We start from the raw sequence: 18,560 nt of genomic DNA on the forward strand, positions 1-18,560 counted from the left end.
AAAGTTCATCTAATTTAGGGGTCACTGCAAGGTGTGTTGAACAAGGTAGAACTAATATTCATTATTTATATATTAATGTATTAGTAAATAAAATAATAGAAAAATTCCTTATCCTTAACTAATGTTAACCTATATTTTCTATTATGTATTTTTACAAAATGAAAGAGAAAAAATACAGTAGTGCGTAGTGTGTTACATTATGGGAATTGTAGTCTTTTGAACCCTCCAGCAATATAGAACTGCCTGTCCAATAAAACTACATGTACCAGCGTCTGCAGCACACAACAATCATGGCGTTGACGGAGCTGCATCAGGAGCGTGAATCACTGAATGATAATATCAGCCAAGATGATGGAGGCAAAAAGTCTGGCCCAATATCTTTCGGTTTTAGTAAAACTTTAAGTAAGGTTAAACCTGGGAAAGCGGAAGAGCGAGATTATTTAGTTGAAGTCGAAGGGAAAGAACTTAAAGGGTGAGTAGAATGCTAACGTTAGCTAGGTTAGCAAATAACCTAATTGAAAGTAACGTTAGTGTGACGTTGATTATTTGTCTCATCATGTGCCATGTGCTTTAACTCTTATGTATCTGTCACTTCTACAGAACCAAACCGGTGGAGAAGCCGAAGGAGCTGATCATCCCGTTGATCCACAAGAACCGCTGGTACCGACAGGATGCTGCTGATCGAGGGGACACGAGCAGAGACCCGTCCCAGAGCAGAGACCCGTCCCAGCCGGGGCAGCAGGACACGGTGGAGTCCCTAGCCGTCAAAGAACTCATCGAAGGTGTGTAAATTTATTATTAATCGTTCTTTAGGTTATGGCTGTGTTTCAAAACCTATTAAGATGTCTACCTAGGGGACATACTTGGGCATTCATTTACTAATATAAAATTGGCAGAAAGAAAAAATATTTGTAGTATTCACTCTGGAGTACTACGCTTATATCATTGTAGGTCAAAATTGTAACCATTCAGTTCCATGATATTTAGAACATTTACACTGACTGTAGTGTAAAACATAGCCGACAATGCCATAAAATGTTAAGTATCACTAGGTTTTAATACATAACCTTGCTGAGTTTGTCTACTTTTGAGATACTAGCTTTGCTTTAGGTTTTCAGTGGGTTTCTATCCCACTTGTTGTGTACTTCAAATCTTACATGTAAATTGTTAAAGAAAATCTACTTTTGATGTGTTGAGTAACATATTAACATGTAAAGTACTTGACTAATTCTAAGTGTTGTTTGTAAAACATATATGATATATATATTTTAAATGTACCAAATTGTAATGTCAACATTACAAATATGTTTAAATATAGGTTTCTATAGAATGACATATACTAAAATAGTATTTGTCATCTCTGCCAAAAGTATATTTTAGTTGCCATGAATGGTATATTTCAAAATCAATAGAATTATGAAATTACACACAAAAAAGCCATAAAGTGGGTGAAAAAACACTTTCAAGTTTAACTAATTGTGTTTAATATAAATGTTTAATAATAACTTTAATAGTTTATTATAAACTATAATACCTTTTTATTTAATTGCAAATAACCTGCAGCTCAGTGTCTGAACGCATTAAATTTAGTTCACATTTGAGTATATTCTTTTAAAGTGTATTATTTCTGTAATAAGGATCTTTTTTATGCTAATGTGTAAGGGCCAATGAAATGAGCTGTGTTCCTTGCAGTAGTAGTTTGTATAGTATTTGAATCCACTGGTTATTCATTGATGTAATGCTTGACATTAAATGCATCATCAATAATTCTCATAACTCAATGGTTGTGGCAATAATGTGGTTTAGTAGTTACAGATCTGAAATGACAAACAAAAGATTGTAGATGGAGCCAGTTTTATACTCAAAAGCATCTGCTTAAATAAAGAACGATGTTCTGTTTCTGTTTGAATGTCATTTTCTGCAGAGTCTCAAAAGCACCAGGAGAGATGGAAGAATGGACCGCAGATGGATTCGAACCTTTCCATTCCTCTTCTCATGCAGAACCAAGCCCCTCAGGGTTTTGAGGATGGAGACACAGTCAAAGTGGATTTGCGACCAGAGTCGGTAGGTTCAAGATTGACACAAAAAATGGATGATGGTCAATCCAGGAATGAATGTTGGTTGTCAGCATGGAAATATGCTTTTGTGCGAGTTACACATTATTACATTTTAAATCATCTTCATTTATGTAGTGCTTTAAACACACAAAGATTTTTACAAATATTTCGGAGAACGCTGCACATGGGATACATTTTAGAGTCGAGTTCATCATAGCAAATGATATTGAAACAAATGGGAAAATCTTGTAAAGCAAGATTATTCCTTCCTTGTAGATTTCTTTCTTTGACTAGTGTGGGACGCATCAGTGTGTTCGTACATGCTGAGGATTTCTAATGCAATTGTAGTTGTTGATTTATGAAGTGTATTTTATTAACTCTCATTAGTGTTCTATCGGCTGCTCGAGCTGTTGTCCAGTAATGGTGCCAAATGTGGTATCAGCAAAGGGCAGTTCAAGGTCATTGCACATGCAGTGCTCTTGTTGCATTTAATGTGTGTGTATGTGTGTGTGTAGAGGATAAGGGTGTGTCCTAATGAAATGAGTGATGAAGAACTCTCCTGCTGCATCCAAACAGCTTACTCTGCATAAACTCCCTCTCTCTCTTTCTTACTCGCACCTTCAGTGTCATTTTCTCCTGCAGTGCGAGTCCATCACTTGAAGATTGTTGTGAGAGCGCCAGCTACAGCTCGATTAGGCTTTAACTTGCTCAGAATCATTGAGTAAATTTGACTCTGCTTGTTTATTCAATGCATAAAGAAGCTGTAATATTTTATCTAATAATCATCTTCTCTGTAGCTTGATGTGTGTGTTTCTAATTAGTATTTTGGGTCTGAATGTGTTTTTGATTTCTCTGTGGAGTTGTTTGAGATGTGTTTTCAATATGCTATAGAGTGGATATCTGTTCTGGTTCAGTCCACAGATGCTGACTATGAACGTGTTCCTGTGGAGGCTTATGGGATGGCCATGCTGAAGGGAATGGGCTGGAAGCAAGGAGAGGGGATCGGACACACATTTAAACAGTACAGACCTTTTTTTTTCTTTCAGTTAAATTGTAAATGAAATAAAAACATGTATTGGATGTTTTTTTGTTATTGGTTTTAAGGTGCCCTTGACTCTCAGCATATTCAAATTAAATGTTTTAAAGTAAAAAAACTATGAACAATTACTATTAGTATTATTTTAGTGAAATTATTTTTAATGATCTGTTATGTTTTCCAAGTGCTTGGTTACATAATTGTTATGTGAACCCCTTTTTATGGTTATTATTATTTATTTTTTACTTGAAAGATAATTTTTTATTCAAAGCTGCCCGTTCATCTACACATATGGTTGTTTTTTTAAGCTAACCCAGTTTAACCTCTTTTAAATAATAAGGAAAATGAAATGATACATATATCCATATGTCCAACATTATAAATCACCTCACATTGACCATGTGTTAAAAGGTTTCAAACAGCTTGTCTGCTTTAGTGTGTTTTATATTTGACCTCTGCAGTGTCTTTGTAGTTTCGTCACTGTTTTGAGTGATAAGCTCTTTCTAATGCACGTGATGTTTGGCTCTCTTCGAGTCTTTTCCACTCATGTTTCCTTGTGTTGGGATTATTGTCCTGGCTAGAGACATTAATGACATGAGATTATGATTTGATGTCAAATGCAGTGAAGAATTATTTCAGACCAACAGACAGAATCTTTGGCGCGGACAGGCTGCACACTTTTTAATCTTTTGTGCTTAATGGCCCATCTGTTCGCTCGTATGAACATGGAAACACACAGTCTGCTCTTTTCTTTTTGGGGGGTGGTTGATGTACATGTGTGTGATATGTGTTAGCTTGTGGTTTATGTTTGAAAAATCCTAATAGCTTCTTATAAAAAATATTTTGTTTTTCTCATTTCCCGTCAGAGATGTGAAGCCCATAGAGCATCAGTTAAGGCCTAAAGGGCTGGGTTTGGGGGCCGATCGCTCTGCTATTAAAGACCTGGAGCCTGGTGTCCCCAAGAGACCTCCTAAACCTGGTGAGGAGAAGAAGGAAGAGGAGGCGTTGGTTCTGGGAGCTGGAGGATGTGTGCAGGTCCTGGCAGGAGCCCATAAAGACCTGTACGGGAAAGTGAGTGGACTTTACTTCATCCGAATTCACTTCTGTGTAAGTAATGGTGAACTACGGATTTTCTTTCTGTCTCTTTTTTTGTTCTCACATTGTCTCTTTCACAGATAGAGGGAGTGGATCCAGATAATGCCAGAGTCGTAGTTAAACTGGCCATTGGTGGCAAGACAGTAACCATTATCCAGCACTCTTTAAAACTTGTCACCCGTAAGGAATACGACAAATACAGCAAAGACCTTAGTAAGTTTTACATCTTCATCTGTTATTTGTGTAAAACTGAGTTTTACAGCAATTCTACATACACATCAAAGATGTTGGTCCTGATTTTGTTATTCTGGCTAAATCTAAAAGCATTTGTTATTCTACTTAAATGCATTTTCCTCTAACTATTATTTTTAAGATTGCAAATTAACAATGAATTTACCTTCAAGATGTGATTGCTTCTAATAAAACTGAATGTCCAGTGAGAAAAAATGTAGTGCAAGGCATTTTATTCATTAGGATTTTATTGGATTGTGAGCTATATTAATGTTAGTTACTATTACATAAATGTGCATCGACATGCATCAGTTTTGATTTCATGGTGTCTTTAAATTGAATGAGAACAGTTGAGAATACAGATTGACTGTGTAAAGTGCAATTTGAGCTTGTGGGAAAACTAGCCTAGTTCAAACCCAAAACATCACCAGTAAGCCTTTGTTTTTCTGTAATCAGAAGCTGTGTGGTCAGACATACATGTTTCACACATGCTGGTTTGCGCCTGTGAAACCGGTTTACACAAATGAGTAATATAAAAGCCATTGAAAAACCTCTAACTGTTGTTTTTTTTTTTTTTACTCTTTTAATTTTTTTGATTATGTAATTTTGTTTGCCAGATCTTTATCAATTAAAATGGTCCTTTCTGTCTACCAGGTCGGCTTAGTAAAGCGCACAAGAACAAAGAGAGAGAAAAAGAGCGGGAACAGCAGAGGGAACGAGAGGAGAGGTTAAACAGCAAAGATGACAGAGGAAAGACGGACAGAGATCGAGAGAGGGTGAAGGACAGAGACAGAGATCAGAAGAAAAGAAAACCCAGAGAATCAAGTACAGACCGGTAAGACGGACGCTCAAGAACAGGTTAGGTTGCATGTATATGTCATTGAATCTGTATTTGTTTAGGTGCATGACTTATCCGTTCTTTCAGAGAGAAGCCTCCTCCGGCAAAGGAGTCGCGGCCCTCCCCTCCAGCCCCCTCATGGCTCCAAAGAGACCTCCGTGTGCGATTCATAGATAAAGCATTCAAAGGAGGCAAATACTATAACTCAAAGGTACTTCCACCAGTATAGTGTGACTGGTTTGTTCAATACAGTGTGCATTTTCATGCTGAGAGATACTGAAGTGGTGTTTCAAAGTATCTTCATAAACAAGCTAAACAGAATGAAACTGCATTTTAAATACGTTTTTTACCACTTATTCCTAATTAAAATATTACTGATATATAAGTGTAACTTTTTAAATTTGTGTGTTTAGATGAGAGTCGAGGATGTCTTGACGCCCCACACCTGTGTGTGTCGTACAGAGGAGGGCAGACTGCTGGATGGTATGAAACACTCTGATCTTGACCAGTATAAGATGCATTTTAACACTGAGGATTTTGGGGCTTAAAGCTGATTGTAAGTTTTTACTCATTTGTCTTTTTCAGATATAACACAGAAGATGCTCGAGACCATTGTGCCCAAGAACGACTCGGACTACATTATGGTGGTTCTGGGGGAACACAGAGGACAGGTATTTGGATTCACTTGCTTTTGTAGTACAGCATAGCTCTCTTCCAAACCCTCAGGAGCCACCTACTAAGCATTATAGGCCTTATAGACACACTCCTGACATCAAGCTGTTTCACACAGAAAAATGTGAATACCCAGTGTTATTGTTAACTAAAACTATTAATTATAATTTATAATCGAATAAAATCTCGAATAAAATATAAATATTAGATGACAAACTTAACACAAAAAATTTTAAGTGCAAAAAATACAAAAACTGTAATAGAAATAAAGCTAGAGAAAAAAAAATGTAAAAATGAGAGCTAACAAATAGAAAAAAGCTAATTCTGAATATTAATAAATACTAAAATAACCCTGCTTATTCCTCAACTGGGCAAAGTAGGGCAGCATTACATTTACACATTTATTCCGGAGATCATGCAATCCCAGAATGCACTGCAAAATCCAAGATGGTGAATAAAAAAATTATTTACTACTAAAAGTAGATCCACCTATTTAAAATGAAATATTTGGGTGTACCATATATGTATCACCTCTTATTAACATGTTAACATACCTTAGAAAGTAGCTGCCTATGGAGACAGCGAGGAAGTGCACTAGGGTTTGGAACAGAGAGCCATTAAGTTATTTGTTTTCCAAACTTTTTTTTTTACTCCTGTAATCGTCTTTCAAAATGTATTTATTTATCCATATGGAAAGTAGTGCATTTCTGCTGTGGAATCATAATGCAAACGTTATCCTGCAGGTGGGCCGCATCCTGAAGCGAGACCGAGAGAAGTGTCGAGCCATGGTTCAGCTGGACCGGTACGAGGAGCAGGTGTTCACACTCGACTATGACGCCATCTGTCATTATGTGGGCGGAACAGAACACTGAGAGGCCAAGTGGATGATACGACACACCCTTCATCATCCCAACCTTATTCTGATGGCAACATGAGCTGTGATTGGCTGCTTTTTCCCTACATTGCTATTGACGTCATTGCACATTTTTTAATATGACCAAGACTTAATTTATTTTGCTAGTCGTGGTGTTGTATTTTTAAATATACTTGGACGCAACTATTTTTGCGTCGTGACAGTGGCATATCTGTATAATTGGATGATCTTAATGCAACATAATATCCTGCTAGTAAGAGTCTGTTATGTTGCCAAATAAAAAAAGTGCAATATTTCTCTGTTTAATGATAATGAACATTTACACAGGTCATCTGTTCAGAAGCATCAGTGTTTCAGTGTCTGCTGCTGATCAGGGAAATTATATTTCAACTCAATGTAATTAGGGATAAAGCATCTCACTGCCAGTTAATTAGAATGCAAACACTTATGAAACTCTGCTTTGGTTTCTTTGCCCAATAAAGATCTCAATTTGTTTATGTACAAAGATATACACAAGCCACCTAGAATTTCCACTCAGGTTACCCTTTTATAATAAAATGTTAAAATATCTTCAATATGCCTTTTATGGTTTTTGATTTTAGAATTTAATTCACGCTACTTGTCCATATAAATCTTACTGCATCATCTGATACATTAACAAGGAAATTTCAACTTGGCTGTAAACCTGTTGTACACAATTTACTATATAACTTTTGTCATCGGATTAATATATATATATTTTTTTTTTTTACTTGGTATTGTACACATGTCTTATTTTGCTTCTAATAATTTAAACATAACTTTAATATTGCTGATGTCAATATTCCAAAATGAATATTTACTGGACTTGGTTTACAACCCGAATTCCGGAAAAGTTGGGACGTTTTTTAAATTTTAATAGAATGAAAACTAAAAGACTTTCAAATCACATGAGCCAATATTTTATTCACAATAGAACATAGATAACATAGCAAATGTTTAAACTGAGAAAGTTTACAATTATGCACAAAATTAGCTCATTTCAATTTTGATTTCTGCTACAGGTCTCAAAATAGTTGGGACGGGGCATGTTTACCATGGTGTAGCATCTCCTTTTCTTTTCAAAACAGTTTGAAGACGTCTGGGCATTGAGGCTATGAGTTGCTGGAGTTTTGCTGTTGGAATTTGGTCCCATTCTTGCCTTATATAGATTTCCAGCTGCTGAAGAGTTCGTGGTCGTCTTTGACGTATTTTTCATTTAATGATGCGCCAAATGTTCTCTATAGGTGAAAGATCTGGACTGCAGGCAGGCCAGGTTAGCACCCGGACTCTTCTACGACGAAGCCATGCTGTTGTTATAGCTGCAGTATGTGGTTTTGCATTGTCCTGCTGAAATAAACAAGGCCTTCCCTGAAATAGACGTTGTTTGGAGGGAAGCATATGTTGCTCTAAAACCTTTATATACCTTTCAGCATTCACAGAGCCTTCCAAAACATGCAAGCTGCCCATACCGTATGCACTTATGCACCCCCATACCATCAGAGATGCTGGCTTTTGAACTGAACGCTGATAACATGCTGGAAGGTCTCCCTCCTCTTTAGCCCGGAGGACACGGCGTCCGTGATTTCCAATAAGAATGTCAAATTTGGACTCGTCTGACCATAAAACACTTTTCCACTTTGAAATAGTCCATTTTAAATGAGCCTTGGTCCACAGGACACGACGGCGCTTCTGGACCATGTTCACATATGGCTTCCTTTTTGCATGATAGATTTTTAGTTGGCATCTGCTGATGGCACGGCGGATTGTGTTTACCGACAGTGGTTTCTGAAAGTATTCCTGGGCCCATTTAGTAATGTCATTGACACAATCATGCCGATGAGTGATGCAGTGTCGTCTGAGAGCCCGAAGACCACGGACATCCAATAAAGGTCTCCGGCCTTGTCCCTTACGCACAGAGATTTCTCCAGTTTCTCTGAATCTTTTGATGATGTTATGCACTGTAGATGATGAGATTTGCAAAGCCTTTGCAATTTGACGTTGAGGAACATTGTTTTTAAAGTTTTCCACAATTTTTTTACGCAGTCTTTCACAGATTGGAGAGCCTCTGCCCATCTTTACTTCTGAGAGACTCTGCTTCTCTAAGACAAAGCTTTTATAGCTAATCATGTTACAGACCTGATATCAATTAACTTAATTAATCACTAGATGTTCTCCGAGCTGAATCTTTTCAAAACTGCTTGCTTTTTTAGCCATTTGTTGCCCCCGTGCCAACTTTTTTGAGAACTGTAGCAGGCATTAAATTTTAAATGAGCTAATTAAGTGGATAAAAGTGTAAAATTTCTCAGTTTAAAAATTTGCTACGTTATCTATGTTCTATTGTGAATAAAATATTGGCTCATGTGATTTGAAATTCCTTTAGTTTTCATTTTATTAAAATTTAAAAAACGTCCCAACTTTTCCGGAATTCGGGTTGTACTTGATTATCCATATATATTAAAAAAAATTAAATTTATGCATTTAGCAGATGCTTTTATCCAAAGCGACTTACAGTACATTCAGGCTATAAATTTTTACTTATGTGTTCCCGGGGAATCTAACCCCCAACCTTGTGCTTGATATCGCAATGCTCTACCATATATGTATATATATATATTTTTTTTTTAAATGTTAAAATCTGGGTAAAAAATTTCATTTCAGCATGGTAAAACACATTAAGGGAGCGACTGGGTTCATGTATAATATATATATACATACATACAGTTGCTGGTCATATAATTAGAATATCATCAAAAAGTTGATTTATTTAACTAATTTCATTCAAAAAGTGAAACTTGTATATTCATTCATTACACACAGACTGATATATTTCAAATGTTTATTTTTTTTAATTTGATGATATAACATCATGTATAACGACAACTAAGGAAAATCCCAAATTCAGTATCTCAGAAAATTTTAATATTGTGAAAAGGTTCAATATTGAAGACACCTGGTGCCAGACTCTAATCAGCTAATTAACTCAAAACACCTGCAAAGGCCTTTAAATGGTCTCTAGTCTAGTTCTGTAGGCTACACAATCATGGGGAAGACTGCTGACTTGACAGTTGTCCAAAAGACGACCATTGACACCTTGCACAAGGAGGGCAAGACACAAAAGGTCATTGCAAAAGAGGCTGGCTGTTCACAGAGCTCTGTGTCCAAGCACATTAATAGAGAGGCGAAGGGAAGGAAAAGATGTGGTAGAAAAAAAGTGTACAAGCAATAAGGATAACCGCACCCTGGAGAGGGTTGTGAAACAAAACCCATTCAAAAATGTGGGGGAGATTCACAAAGAGTGGACTGCAGCTGGAGTCAGTGCTTCAAGAACCAATACGCACAGACGGATGCAAGACATGGGTTTCAGCTGTCGCATTCTTTGTGTCAAGCCACTCTTGAACAACAGACAGCATCAGAAGCGTCTCGCCTGGGCTAGGACTGGACTGCTGCTGAGTGGTCCAAAGTTATGTTCTCTGATGAAAGTAAATTTAGCATTTCCTTTGGAAATCAGGGTCCCAGAGTCTGGAGGAAGAGAGGAGAGGCACACAGTTCACGTTGCTTGAGGTCCAGTGTAAAGTTTCCATAGTCAGTGATGGTCTGGGGTGCCATGTCATCTGCTGATGTTGGTCCACTGTGTTTTCTAAGGTCCAAGGTCAACACAGCCGTATACCAGGAAGTTTTAGAGCACTTCATGCTTCCTGCTGCTGACCAACTTTATGGAGATGCAGATTTCATTTTCCACCAGGAATTGGACCCTGCAAACAGTGCCAAAGCTACCAGTGCCTGGTTTAAGGACCATGGTATCCCTGTTCTTAATTGGCCAGCAAATCCGGCTGACCTCAACCCCATTGAAAATCTATGGGATATTGAGAAGAGGAAGATGCGATATGCCAGACCCAAGAATGCAGAAGAGATGAAGAGCACTATCAGAGCAAACTGTGCTCTCATAACACCTGAGCAGTGCCACAGACTGATCGACTGCATGCCACGTTGTCAGTTGTAATCATCAAAAATAAAAGAAATGTATCGGTCTGTGTTTAATGAATTAATATAATATACAAGTTTAAGTTTTTGAATGGAATTTGTGAAATATATAAACTTTTTGATGATATTCTAATTATATGACCAGCATACACACACACACAGTTTTTTAAATTGAAAACTATTGAGTACTATGTGAGTGCAGTCATTCAGATGATTCAGGTGAATCTTTACAAAATCCAACATTTATTCTTTAATTTGTAAAACTTTCTTAAATTAACACTAAACCACTGAATGCACCTTTAAACAATACGTTTATTTTGCAGGGAGCATCACTATCGTAAGTAAACTGGCGATTGTTTATAAAATGTAAAACACAACACATGGTATATTTACAAATGACTGTTGGTTCTAAATGTAAGAAAAGATATTTCAAGAGCCTTTTAAAAATCATAAAGGCTTTACAGACACACTACTCCTGCTCAGTCGTCGTCGTCGTCATCATCATCATCCTCTTCCAAGCGTCTTGTGTTCTGAGCGTTTGCTCTCAGAACGGCTCCGGGACTGGGGTATGGCCTCTGCTGGAACAGGGGTCCTGCTGCTGTGGTGTCCGCTCCTGTCTTTGCCTCATTGCGTTTGGGGAGACCGGTGGACCATAAGCCCCTAGAAGCAACAGCACCACATAATGATACTGTTCTTTTTTTATTATAAAATCTTCCTCTTTTATAAGTTTGTGTAAACATAATTTGAATGCATTACAGTTTTTTGTTTACTAAACATTGCCAAATTTAGTAGGTATCCAATGTAAGGCACCATTAGTCTCCCACTTCATTTTTATAAATCTGGTGTCTCAAAGATCCTCATTACAACTCATCACTATAAAAGTTTAATTTAACAAGGCCCTACTACTGCACACAGAAAAAAAGGTAGTAAAACATAGTTTGCATAGTACAGTGCCTATAAAAAGTGTTCATATTCCTTCATCTTTTTTCATGTTCTGTTATGTTGCAGTCGTATGATAAACTGCCTTAAATTACTGTTTTTCCACATCCATCTACACTCCATACATCATAATGACAAAGCAAAAACAGAATTGTCACAGCTTCATAAATTTATACAAAAAAATTATAAATAAAATCTGAAATAAGTACATAAGTACAACTAAATATTTAGCTAAAGCACCTTTACAGTCTCAAGTCTTTTTTGTTTGATACAACAAGTTTTGCTCATCAGCATTTGGCAGTAATCTGTCATTCTTCTTCTCACCACTTCACTTCTCAGATAAGAGTATAACTACTTAAATCAGTTATTTATTTTTAATAAATTTGCAAAGATGCTAAAAAAAATTTTTTGCTTTACAATTTCGGTGTATGGAGTGCAGATTAATGTAGGAAAAAAATAGTAAATTAAAGCAGTTTAACATAAAATGTGAAAAAAAAGGAGCACGAATACTTTTTATAGGCACTGTATATACAGAAAAGAGATAGTATGTAGAAGACTAGTGTGCTCTTATAGCATTACAAACACAGCCCTAGTGCTCATTGTAAACTAGCCGGTCATTACCTTGGAGCATCCGAATAGGCGCTGGGATCCATAGGATCCATTTCCTCCTGCTGTGGTTTACGACCACCTCCTGGTCCTCCTAAAATGGAGTTTACGTTTATTCAGGCTTATAAAGCCAATATAATAAATTATTACTTAAGTGTTTTATGAGATAGATAATGCATGAATGACCCCTCTTTGATTTGCTATATGGTGCACTGTCATCTCTCCGCATCCGTCTGTCACGCTCTCTGTCTCTGTCTCGATCTCGATCTCTGTCCCGTCCGTCCTCCTTGTCTCGGTCCCGCTCACGCTCGCGCTCTCTGTCCCTCTCTCGGTCTCGATCCCGGTCTCTCTCTGCCTTCTCATAGTGATTGTCTGCTTTGTCATGTCCAGTCTCACCTGGAGAGTAAAACACAAACAGGTGCAGCATATGTCTAAATAGCACACAAAATTCTGTGCACACTTATGCTTTATGTCCATATGTTACCTTTCTGCTTCTTAACGGCTTTGGTGATGACAGCAGTCGGGTCATTGGGGGACAACCAGGACACTAAATCTGTCTCTACATTCCAGTAGTAAGGAAGTCCACTAAGGACAAGAAAAGAGAACAGTAATTATTAATAAGCAAGTTTCAGTGTGGAATTATGGACATGTTTCATGGTTTAACCATGGTAGCTATTATATGGGAAATGTATTCATTTATGGACGGCTTACCAAGTGGGGTCAAAAACTTTGTACCAATTCGCTGGTAAATTTTCAAGCCTGGTAGCTTCATAATCAACGTTGTTATCATCATAGTCTTCAGCGATGATCTCCTCTTCAGCCTCTGAGGATGATGATGATGAGAAACAATATAACTGAGCATGGGGTCTTAATGTAATATGTCTTATATGGATCACACAGTGATATAAATATGCATGATATAATTTACCGTGGTCGGACTGTTTGACGATTCCTCTTTTGGCGAGGCGTGCAAGTAAAGCTGGAGGCAGAGGCATCTGAAGAAAGAGAGAGAGAACATCTGATCAGAGAAGAAAGCGAGCCACGCGTTAACTCACACTCTCTCAAACTGCGCTGACAGACTGCGTCTCTCGTATGTAAATAACGGACAGGATATGACACATGCAATTTAATTAAAAAATAAATTAAGGCGACTGCATACTTTACCTTTATTATGGCCAAAAGTTTAGTTATGTGGTAGACGTCTCATTGAAAGGGCCAAACAAGCGACGGCGCAGAATAATGACGTGGCAAAAGCGTAAGGTGACGTCATCTGAACGTTCAATTTTATTTTAGAAAATAGATTTTTCTCAAAAACACAATACGGTAATTAGAAATAATATAAAAATAATAATCTATATATATATATATAAAATACGTTTTACGTTTTTTTTAACGGCAGATGGCGACAAAACTGTCCTAGACTTACTATAAATACAGTAATTCTTATGATCTTGGAGATGATGCTTCTTCTTTTTTTATAGATGATAAATCTACACTTTAAAGACCACACTATTAATTTTGTATTTTCTTCTGAAAGAAATACCATAGTGTATGTGCAAATCCTTTGCTAATGTTAACCAAGTATTATAAAATAACGTCTGCAGTTTTGTAAACATTATTTGCACTAAGCACATTGTGCTTTTCTCAACTGTTTTATTGTCTTAAATTGTTGTTACATGTCTCAAAAGTATCAGATCTGTCCAGTATTATAGAGTTCCAGCAGACAGTGCTTCTCAGTAAATAATCAACCAGCTATTTTCTGTTGAGAACTACATGTATCTGGCTCCTGGACTTCAAAGCTAAAACTATTGGAGAAATTGCTTCACAATGTTAAAATAAAGGGTTCATCAGATGGCATTTTATCTATATACTAGAACTGCATCGAAATAGTAGACTTTCTCTTGAGGACTATGCATAGAGGAATCCAAATGAGCATCATTTACCATTTAAGTACATTTAGGTAAATACATGAGGCTAATGATGTTTAATTTTTCAGAAACACAAGGTTCATTGTACGATGTAACACCACATGAGAGAAAAGAAAAGAATGTTTCCATACAAAAGAGAGAGCTTTATTAAACAACACAACAGAAACAAGTCTTTGTTGGACAGTCTACAGGAACGAATGCCATATGTTGATAAGCGAGTGTTTAATGGCTGATGTTCATCTCAGTATCCTCCTCATCCTCTGGGGAAAAAGAGGAGAAGCAGACAGGCTCACACTCCAAGGTGCGCAGGTTCACAAGACAGGCCGTCTGTGTGCTGCTGAACTCTGGTATTGCTACTAGGAGAACCTCTTGTCCTTCAGGTCCTGAGATGAAAAGTAAGAAAATTACCATACAAATAAATACCGGTAATGTCTGGCCACGTTGTTAAACAGTGCTGCTGTTTATATTATTAAAAAGTCTTCTATTCACCTGTGACTCGTTTACATTGGTAACTTGGTGCATTTCCACTGAAGTACACATGAGGACACTCTTCCATAATAAAGGGGTCTTTCTGATAGAACGGGTAACAACCTACAGGCCCAGCAAAACAAGTCAGAACAATCCAGCATTTTCACAATGCTAACAGTAATACAAAGAGATATTCCAAACATTTCAACATTAATATTTGTTCGTTTTATAAATTCAAATGATTTTTCGGGTCCTGAAATGGCCACACTTTAGGGTTTATTAAACTATGGAATAAAACAAAGTAAAATATCTTCAGAATACAGAGCCCCTAAAAGGACATTGAAGGGAGAAACAATATTTCAATGCGAATGCTTTCTTTTGCACAAGGCTGGAGGAAAAACAAATTTTTTCAGGGAAACACACAAATGCTTGACGTGGGAACTGAAATCAATTTCTTTTTAAATTTTTTCTCCCATTTCATATTTTTCCCATCACCAACTAGGGGCTCTGTATCAGAAATGTGAAAATAAAAAAAAAATAAAAAAATGTTTTGAATGTAGTACTCTGGGTTGTTTTATTCTCATGTCTTTGCACAGCATATGTGTGATCATCACGGACAATAAATTCAAAACAATAATCAGTCGGTGTGTGCATACATTAATGTGAAGCTCATGATTTTGTTCATTTGAATTGCAGTACGCAGATATTACGCTAAAATAACCTAGAACACCCCTTTAAAAAAAATGTTAAAATATGACCAAAAACTGTTACAAACTTAAAATAAACAGAGAAAACAGCAGTCTATCCAGACCTAGTGTGTCCGGAGCAGTGGGAGCCAGATGGCGTAGTCTCAGTGTGCTCTCCAATATTTCCAGATGATCATCCATGCTGCTGTACTTCACAATATCACTGATATTCTGTCCTGCTGTGCCCAAGAACCTGAGAGAAACCACAAGACATTCACTGTCAAGAGCTGCTTACCACATCACATCACTGACAGACGATAAACAGGGGTAGTTACTCACCGGATACCATCTACCACAGCTTGGTAAGGGTTGCTGACCAGCTGAAGGGTGGGGAAGGGCACAGAAAGAGGGAACATGCAGCGGTGCAGAGGCTGCTGGGGAAGAGTGTAGTTTGTTGGGTCATACTGTCCAGGCATGACATCTACAGAAACAGAGGCCTATAGTGGACAAATCACACATTGCAGGTTTGTGTAAAAAGACATTCATTATGCATTTAGCAGTATGACAACTATGAACTATGGGACCTGGTCCTAGAAGCTTGAAATACTGAATACAATGTATATTGGCCATGTCCCAAATAACACCATCAGCTCTTTTTGTCTCCACACTCACCACTAGCTGCATTAGAAGCTCGTCCAGCAGTCTGATAGCCTCCACACTCCCAGCCGGAGTCTTCTTAGTCAGGTACTTTGCCTTCAAATGGAAAAGAGCTTAATTTACAAGATGAATTCTCTCTATGTTAAAGAATTCTGCTTAAAATGTAAGATTGGTGCTTCTTAAAAGTTAAGTCCCACTTGACACCTTGGTTGTTGAGTCTTTGTCCTGAGTGCTTTGACTCAGCAGGTTTCCAGCTAGTATGACTCTAGAGATGGATGCTGCTCCGCTCTGCTCCCCCTCATCGCCAAGCTGACCAGTTACCATATCCACCAGAAGCTGCAATCCCATCATGCTGTCTGCTCTGCTGCCGTTCAACCCCAGGCCAGAGGCAAGAAGCACAAACCTGTGCAACCAGTAAAACATCACAGGGTTAAAGGTGAAAGTGAGTTAGTACTAAATAACCTTTAAATTCACCCTGTATTCACCCTGCTTACAAAAACATGATTGCAGTCAAAGAATCCTCTTTTGATTACCAGATGTGTGTGTGGGAAACATCAACACTAGGGATGCATGATATATCAGATTCAGCTGGGTTGTCAGCAAATACATATATATTAAATTCAGCATGCAATAGAAAATGAGTCTTTTCTTCTCTATTATGTCCTATATCTTACATATGTCTGTCATAATAAAATGTACAAAAGATTTCCAAAAACATTAAGTGCAGTGATAAATCCTTCATAATAATAAATACTGCAATATCTAAAAAGAAATAAAGCAATAATCGATTTTGATTGGCACCTTTAAATAAATAAATAAATAAATATGTATATTATATATATATATATATATATGTATATTATATATATATATATATATATATATATATATATATATATATAGTATTCTTATTTCCCTCATTCTTGTATTTAGATAACATTTGCCAGTATGTAACACTCACTTAATGTTTAATTTTTAAAACACTATTAATCACACTCTGTACTTCACACTGTACATTCTGATGTTATGATTTCCAAATTTAATTTTTCATTCTTTTTTCTCCATTCATTTTTGTAGTGGTTTATTTTCTATTTATTCAGACAAAATAATAGCTTAATTTTAATGCTCATTATTTATAATTTAACAGCCATTGTCAGCAATGCATATTTATTAGCCAGGTTTTTAATACTGTTGCATCCTTTCAGTATGTCTAAAAAACCCCTCTGGTCATGCCAGGTGTGTGTCTGTACCTGTCTGAGCTGAGAGACGGTCTGGGTGTCTGTGGAGGAAGGTCGGCTGTGCAGAAATCTTCAACAGTGAACTTCCCATCATTCTTCTCTGCACCCATGATGGCAATTACACTACCTGAAAACACCATTTCACCACAAAGCATTAAGAAGACTGAGACAGATCAGTCTTGCTATATGCTGAAAAATATTCCCTAATGTTTCCGTATCCCACCTGTTACAAACTTGGGTGTGTCGATGTTGCCTTCCAGTTTAATCCTCTGCAGCTCATCCTCCAAAATAAGCTCATCTGATTGGCTGATGTATTTGGACCGAGGTGGCTGGGGCAACAGATTGTGCTGAAGAGAGACCAGAGATGTTAAAACAAGGTAAGACACAGAAGAGAGAGAGAGAGAGAGAGAGAGAGAGAGAGAGAGAGAGAGAGAGAGAACACAAAGCTGAAGTTTGTAACATCTGGTGGGTTTACCTCCTCACTGATCTCCTTCAGGATGGAGGGCTGCAGCTCCATGTTTTTGAAGATGGTACCCACTATTATACACTGTTCACCCATCTGCAGGTCACACAGCTTCCTGATGGGCACGACTCCGCCTGCCACACACATCCACATCCACTCATGTTCAGAAGTGATTCAGGTACAACACAACAGTGACTGTAGAGGTTTCTCACCCCACGTGTGCGCGGCTCTGTCGTTGAGGATGTCTCTCATCTGCATGAGTCTGGTGGCGTAGATGTGCGCGTACTGGCGGCTGAAGCTGCGCTCTCCGAGGCGGAATCTGTCCGAGCAGCCGCTGTACGAGAGCTGCTGACGCTCAAACACCGGCTCCTCGGAGCCTGGAGCGGACAACAGCGTCTCCTTTGGCGCGAGCACGTCTGAGAACATGACTGAAGACACGTTTCTGGACGTTAAATGATCGAGTAAACAACTGTTTGTAAATAAAATATAAATGCAATATTAGGAGAATATATACACGCGCGTCGTACTGTGTGCTAACTGCCCAGTAGCTTAACTTTCTTACCTTGCTTCTTATCTGCTGGTAATTTTCTACAATATATTGTAAATCTAGATTAATTCGATGATAAAGTAAACTAAATAAATAACAAAAATCCAGGCAGACCTACTCTGTTAATTTTTGGTATCTCCCGCTAAATATTTCACCTATGACCTCTACGAAAATGTGACGCGAGTTCCGCTAGACACGCTTTCAAAATAAAAGCCTCTAGCGT

The 18,560-nt window shown here is 37.6% G+C and overlaps 3 protein-coding genes across 6 annotated transcripts; 1 reads left to right on the forward strand and 2 right to left on the reverse strand.

Moving 5' to 3' along the window:
- Positions 1-281: 281 nt before the first annotated feature.
- Positions 282-7,378, forward strand: gpkow (G patch domain and KOW motifs). Of its 2 annotated transcripts, none has more exons than XM_059503299.1 (11): positions 282-472; positions 601-782; positions 1,925-2,064; positions 2,972-3,078; positions 3,960-4,200; positions 4,269-4,401; positions 5,074-5,254; positions 5,345-5,468; positions 5,671-5,740; positions 5,843-5,928; positions 6,673-7,378. In XM_059503299.1, exons 1-11 carry the CDS (start codon positions 291-293, stop codon positions 6,799-6,801), a joined length of 1,575 nt encoding a protein of 524 aa, XP_059359282.1. In that variant the 5' UTR covers positions 282-290; the 3' UTR covers positions 6,802-7,378. The 2 variants fall into 2 exon arrangements, with proteins under 2 accessions (XP_059359282.1, XP_059359283.1); XM_059503300.1 differs by having other exon boundaries at positions 3,960-4,164.
- Positions 7,379-11,099: 3,721 nt separating this feature from the next.
- pqbp1 (polyglutamine binding protein 1) lies at positions 11,100-13,626 on the reverse strand. Its single transcript, XM_059502746.1, has 7 exons — positions 13,515-13,626; positions 13,279-13,345; positions 13,062-13,173; positions 12,835-12,935; positions 12,537-12,746; positions 12,366-12,444; positions 11,100-11,465 (listed from the first exon to the last, which is right to left on the reverse strand). The coding sequence occupies exons 2-7, from the start codon at positions 13,343-13,345 to the stop codon at positions 11,285-11,287; spliced, it is 750 nt and encodes a 249-aa protein (XP_059358729.1). The 5' UTR covers positions 13,515-13,626; the 3' UTR covers positions 11,100-11,284.
- Positions 13,627-14,400: 774 nt separating this feature from the next.
- On the reverse strand, positions 14,401-18,510 carry pold2 (polymerase (DNA directed), delta 2, regulatory subunit). 3 transcript variants are annotated; one of them, XM_059503304.1, is made up of 11 exons: positions 18,353-18,510; positions 18,003-18,218; positions 17,803-17,924; positions 17,551-17,674; positions 17,340-17,454; positions 16,294-16,492; positions 16,105-16,185; positions 15,772-15,929; positions 15,558-15,685; positions 14,768-14,869; positions 14,401-14,661 (listed from the first exon to the last, which is right to left on the reverse strand). In XM_059503304.1, the coding sequence occupies exons 2-11, from the start codon at positions 18,214-18,216 to the stop codon at positions 14,501-14,503; spliced, it is 1,404 nt and encodes a 467-aa protein (XP_059359287.1). In that variant the 5' UTR covers positions 18,217-18,218; positions 18,353-18,510; the 3' UTR covers positions 14,401-14,500. The 3 variants fall into 3 exon arrangements, with proteins under 3 accessions (XP_059359287.1, XP_059359288.1, XP_059359290.1); XM_059503305.1 differs by having other exon boundaries at positions 18,003-18,259; positions 18,353-18,507; XM_059503307.1 differs by having other exon boundaries at positions 18,456-18,473.
- Between the last annotated feature and the right edge of the window lie 50 nt (positions 18,511-18,560).

Source organism: Carassius carassius, chromosome 21 (genome assembly GCF_963082965.1).
Source record: "Carassius carassius chromosome 21, fCarCar2.1, whole genome shotgun sequence".
Taxonomy (NCBI): domain Eukaryota; kingdom Metazoa; phylum Chordata; class Actinopteri; order Cypriniformes; family Cyprinidae; genus Carassius; species Carassius carassius.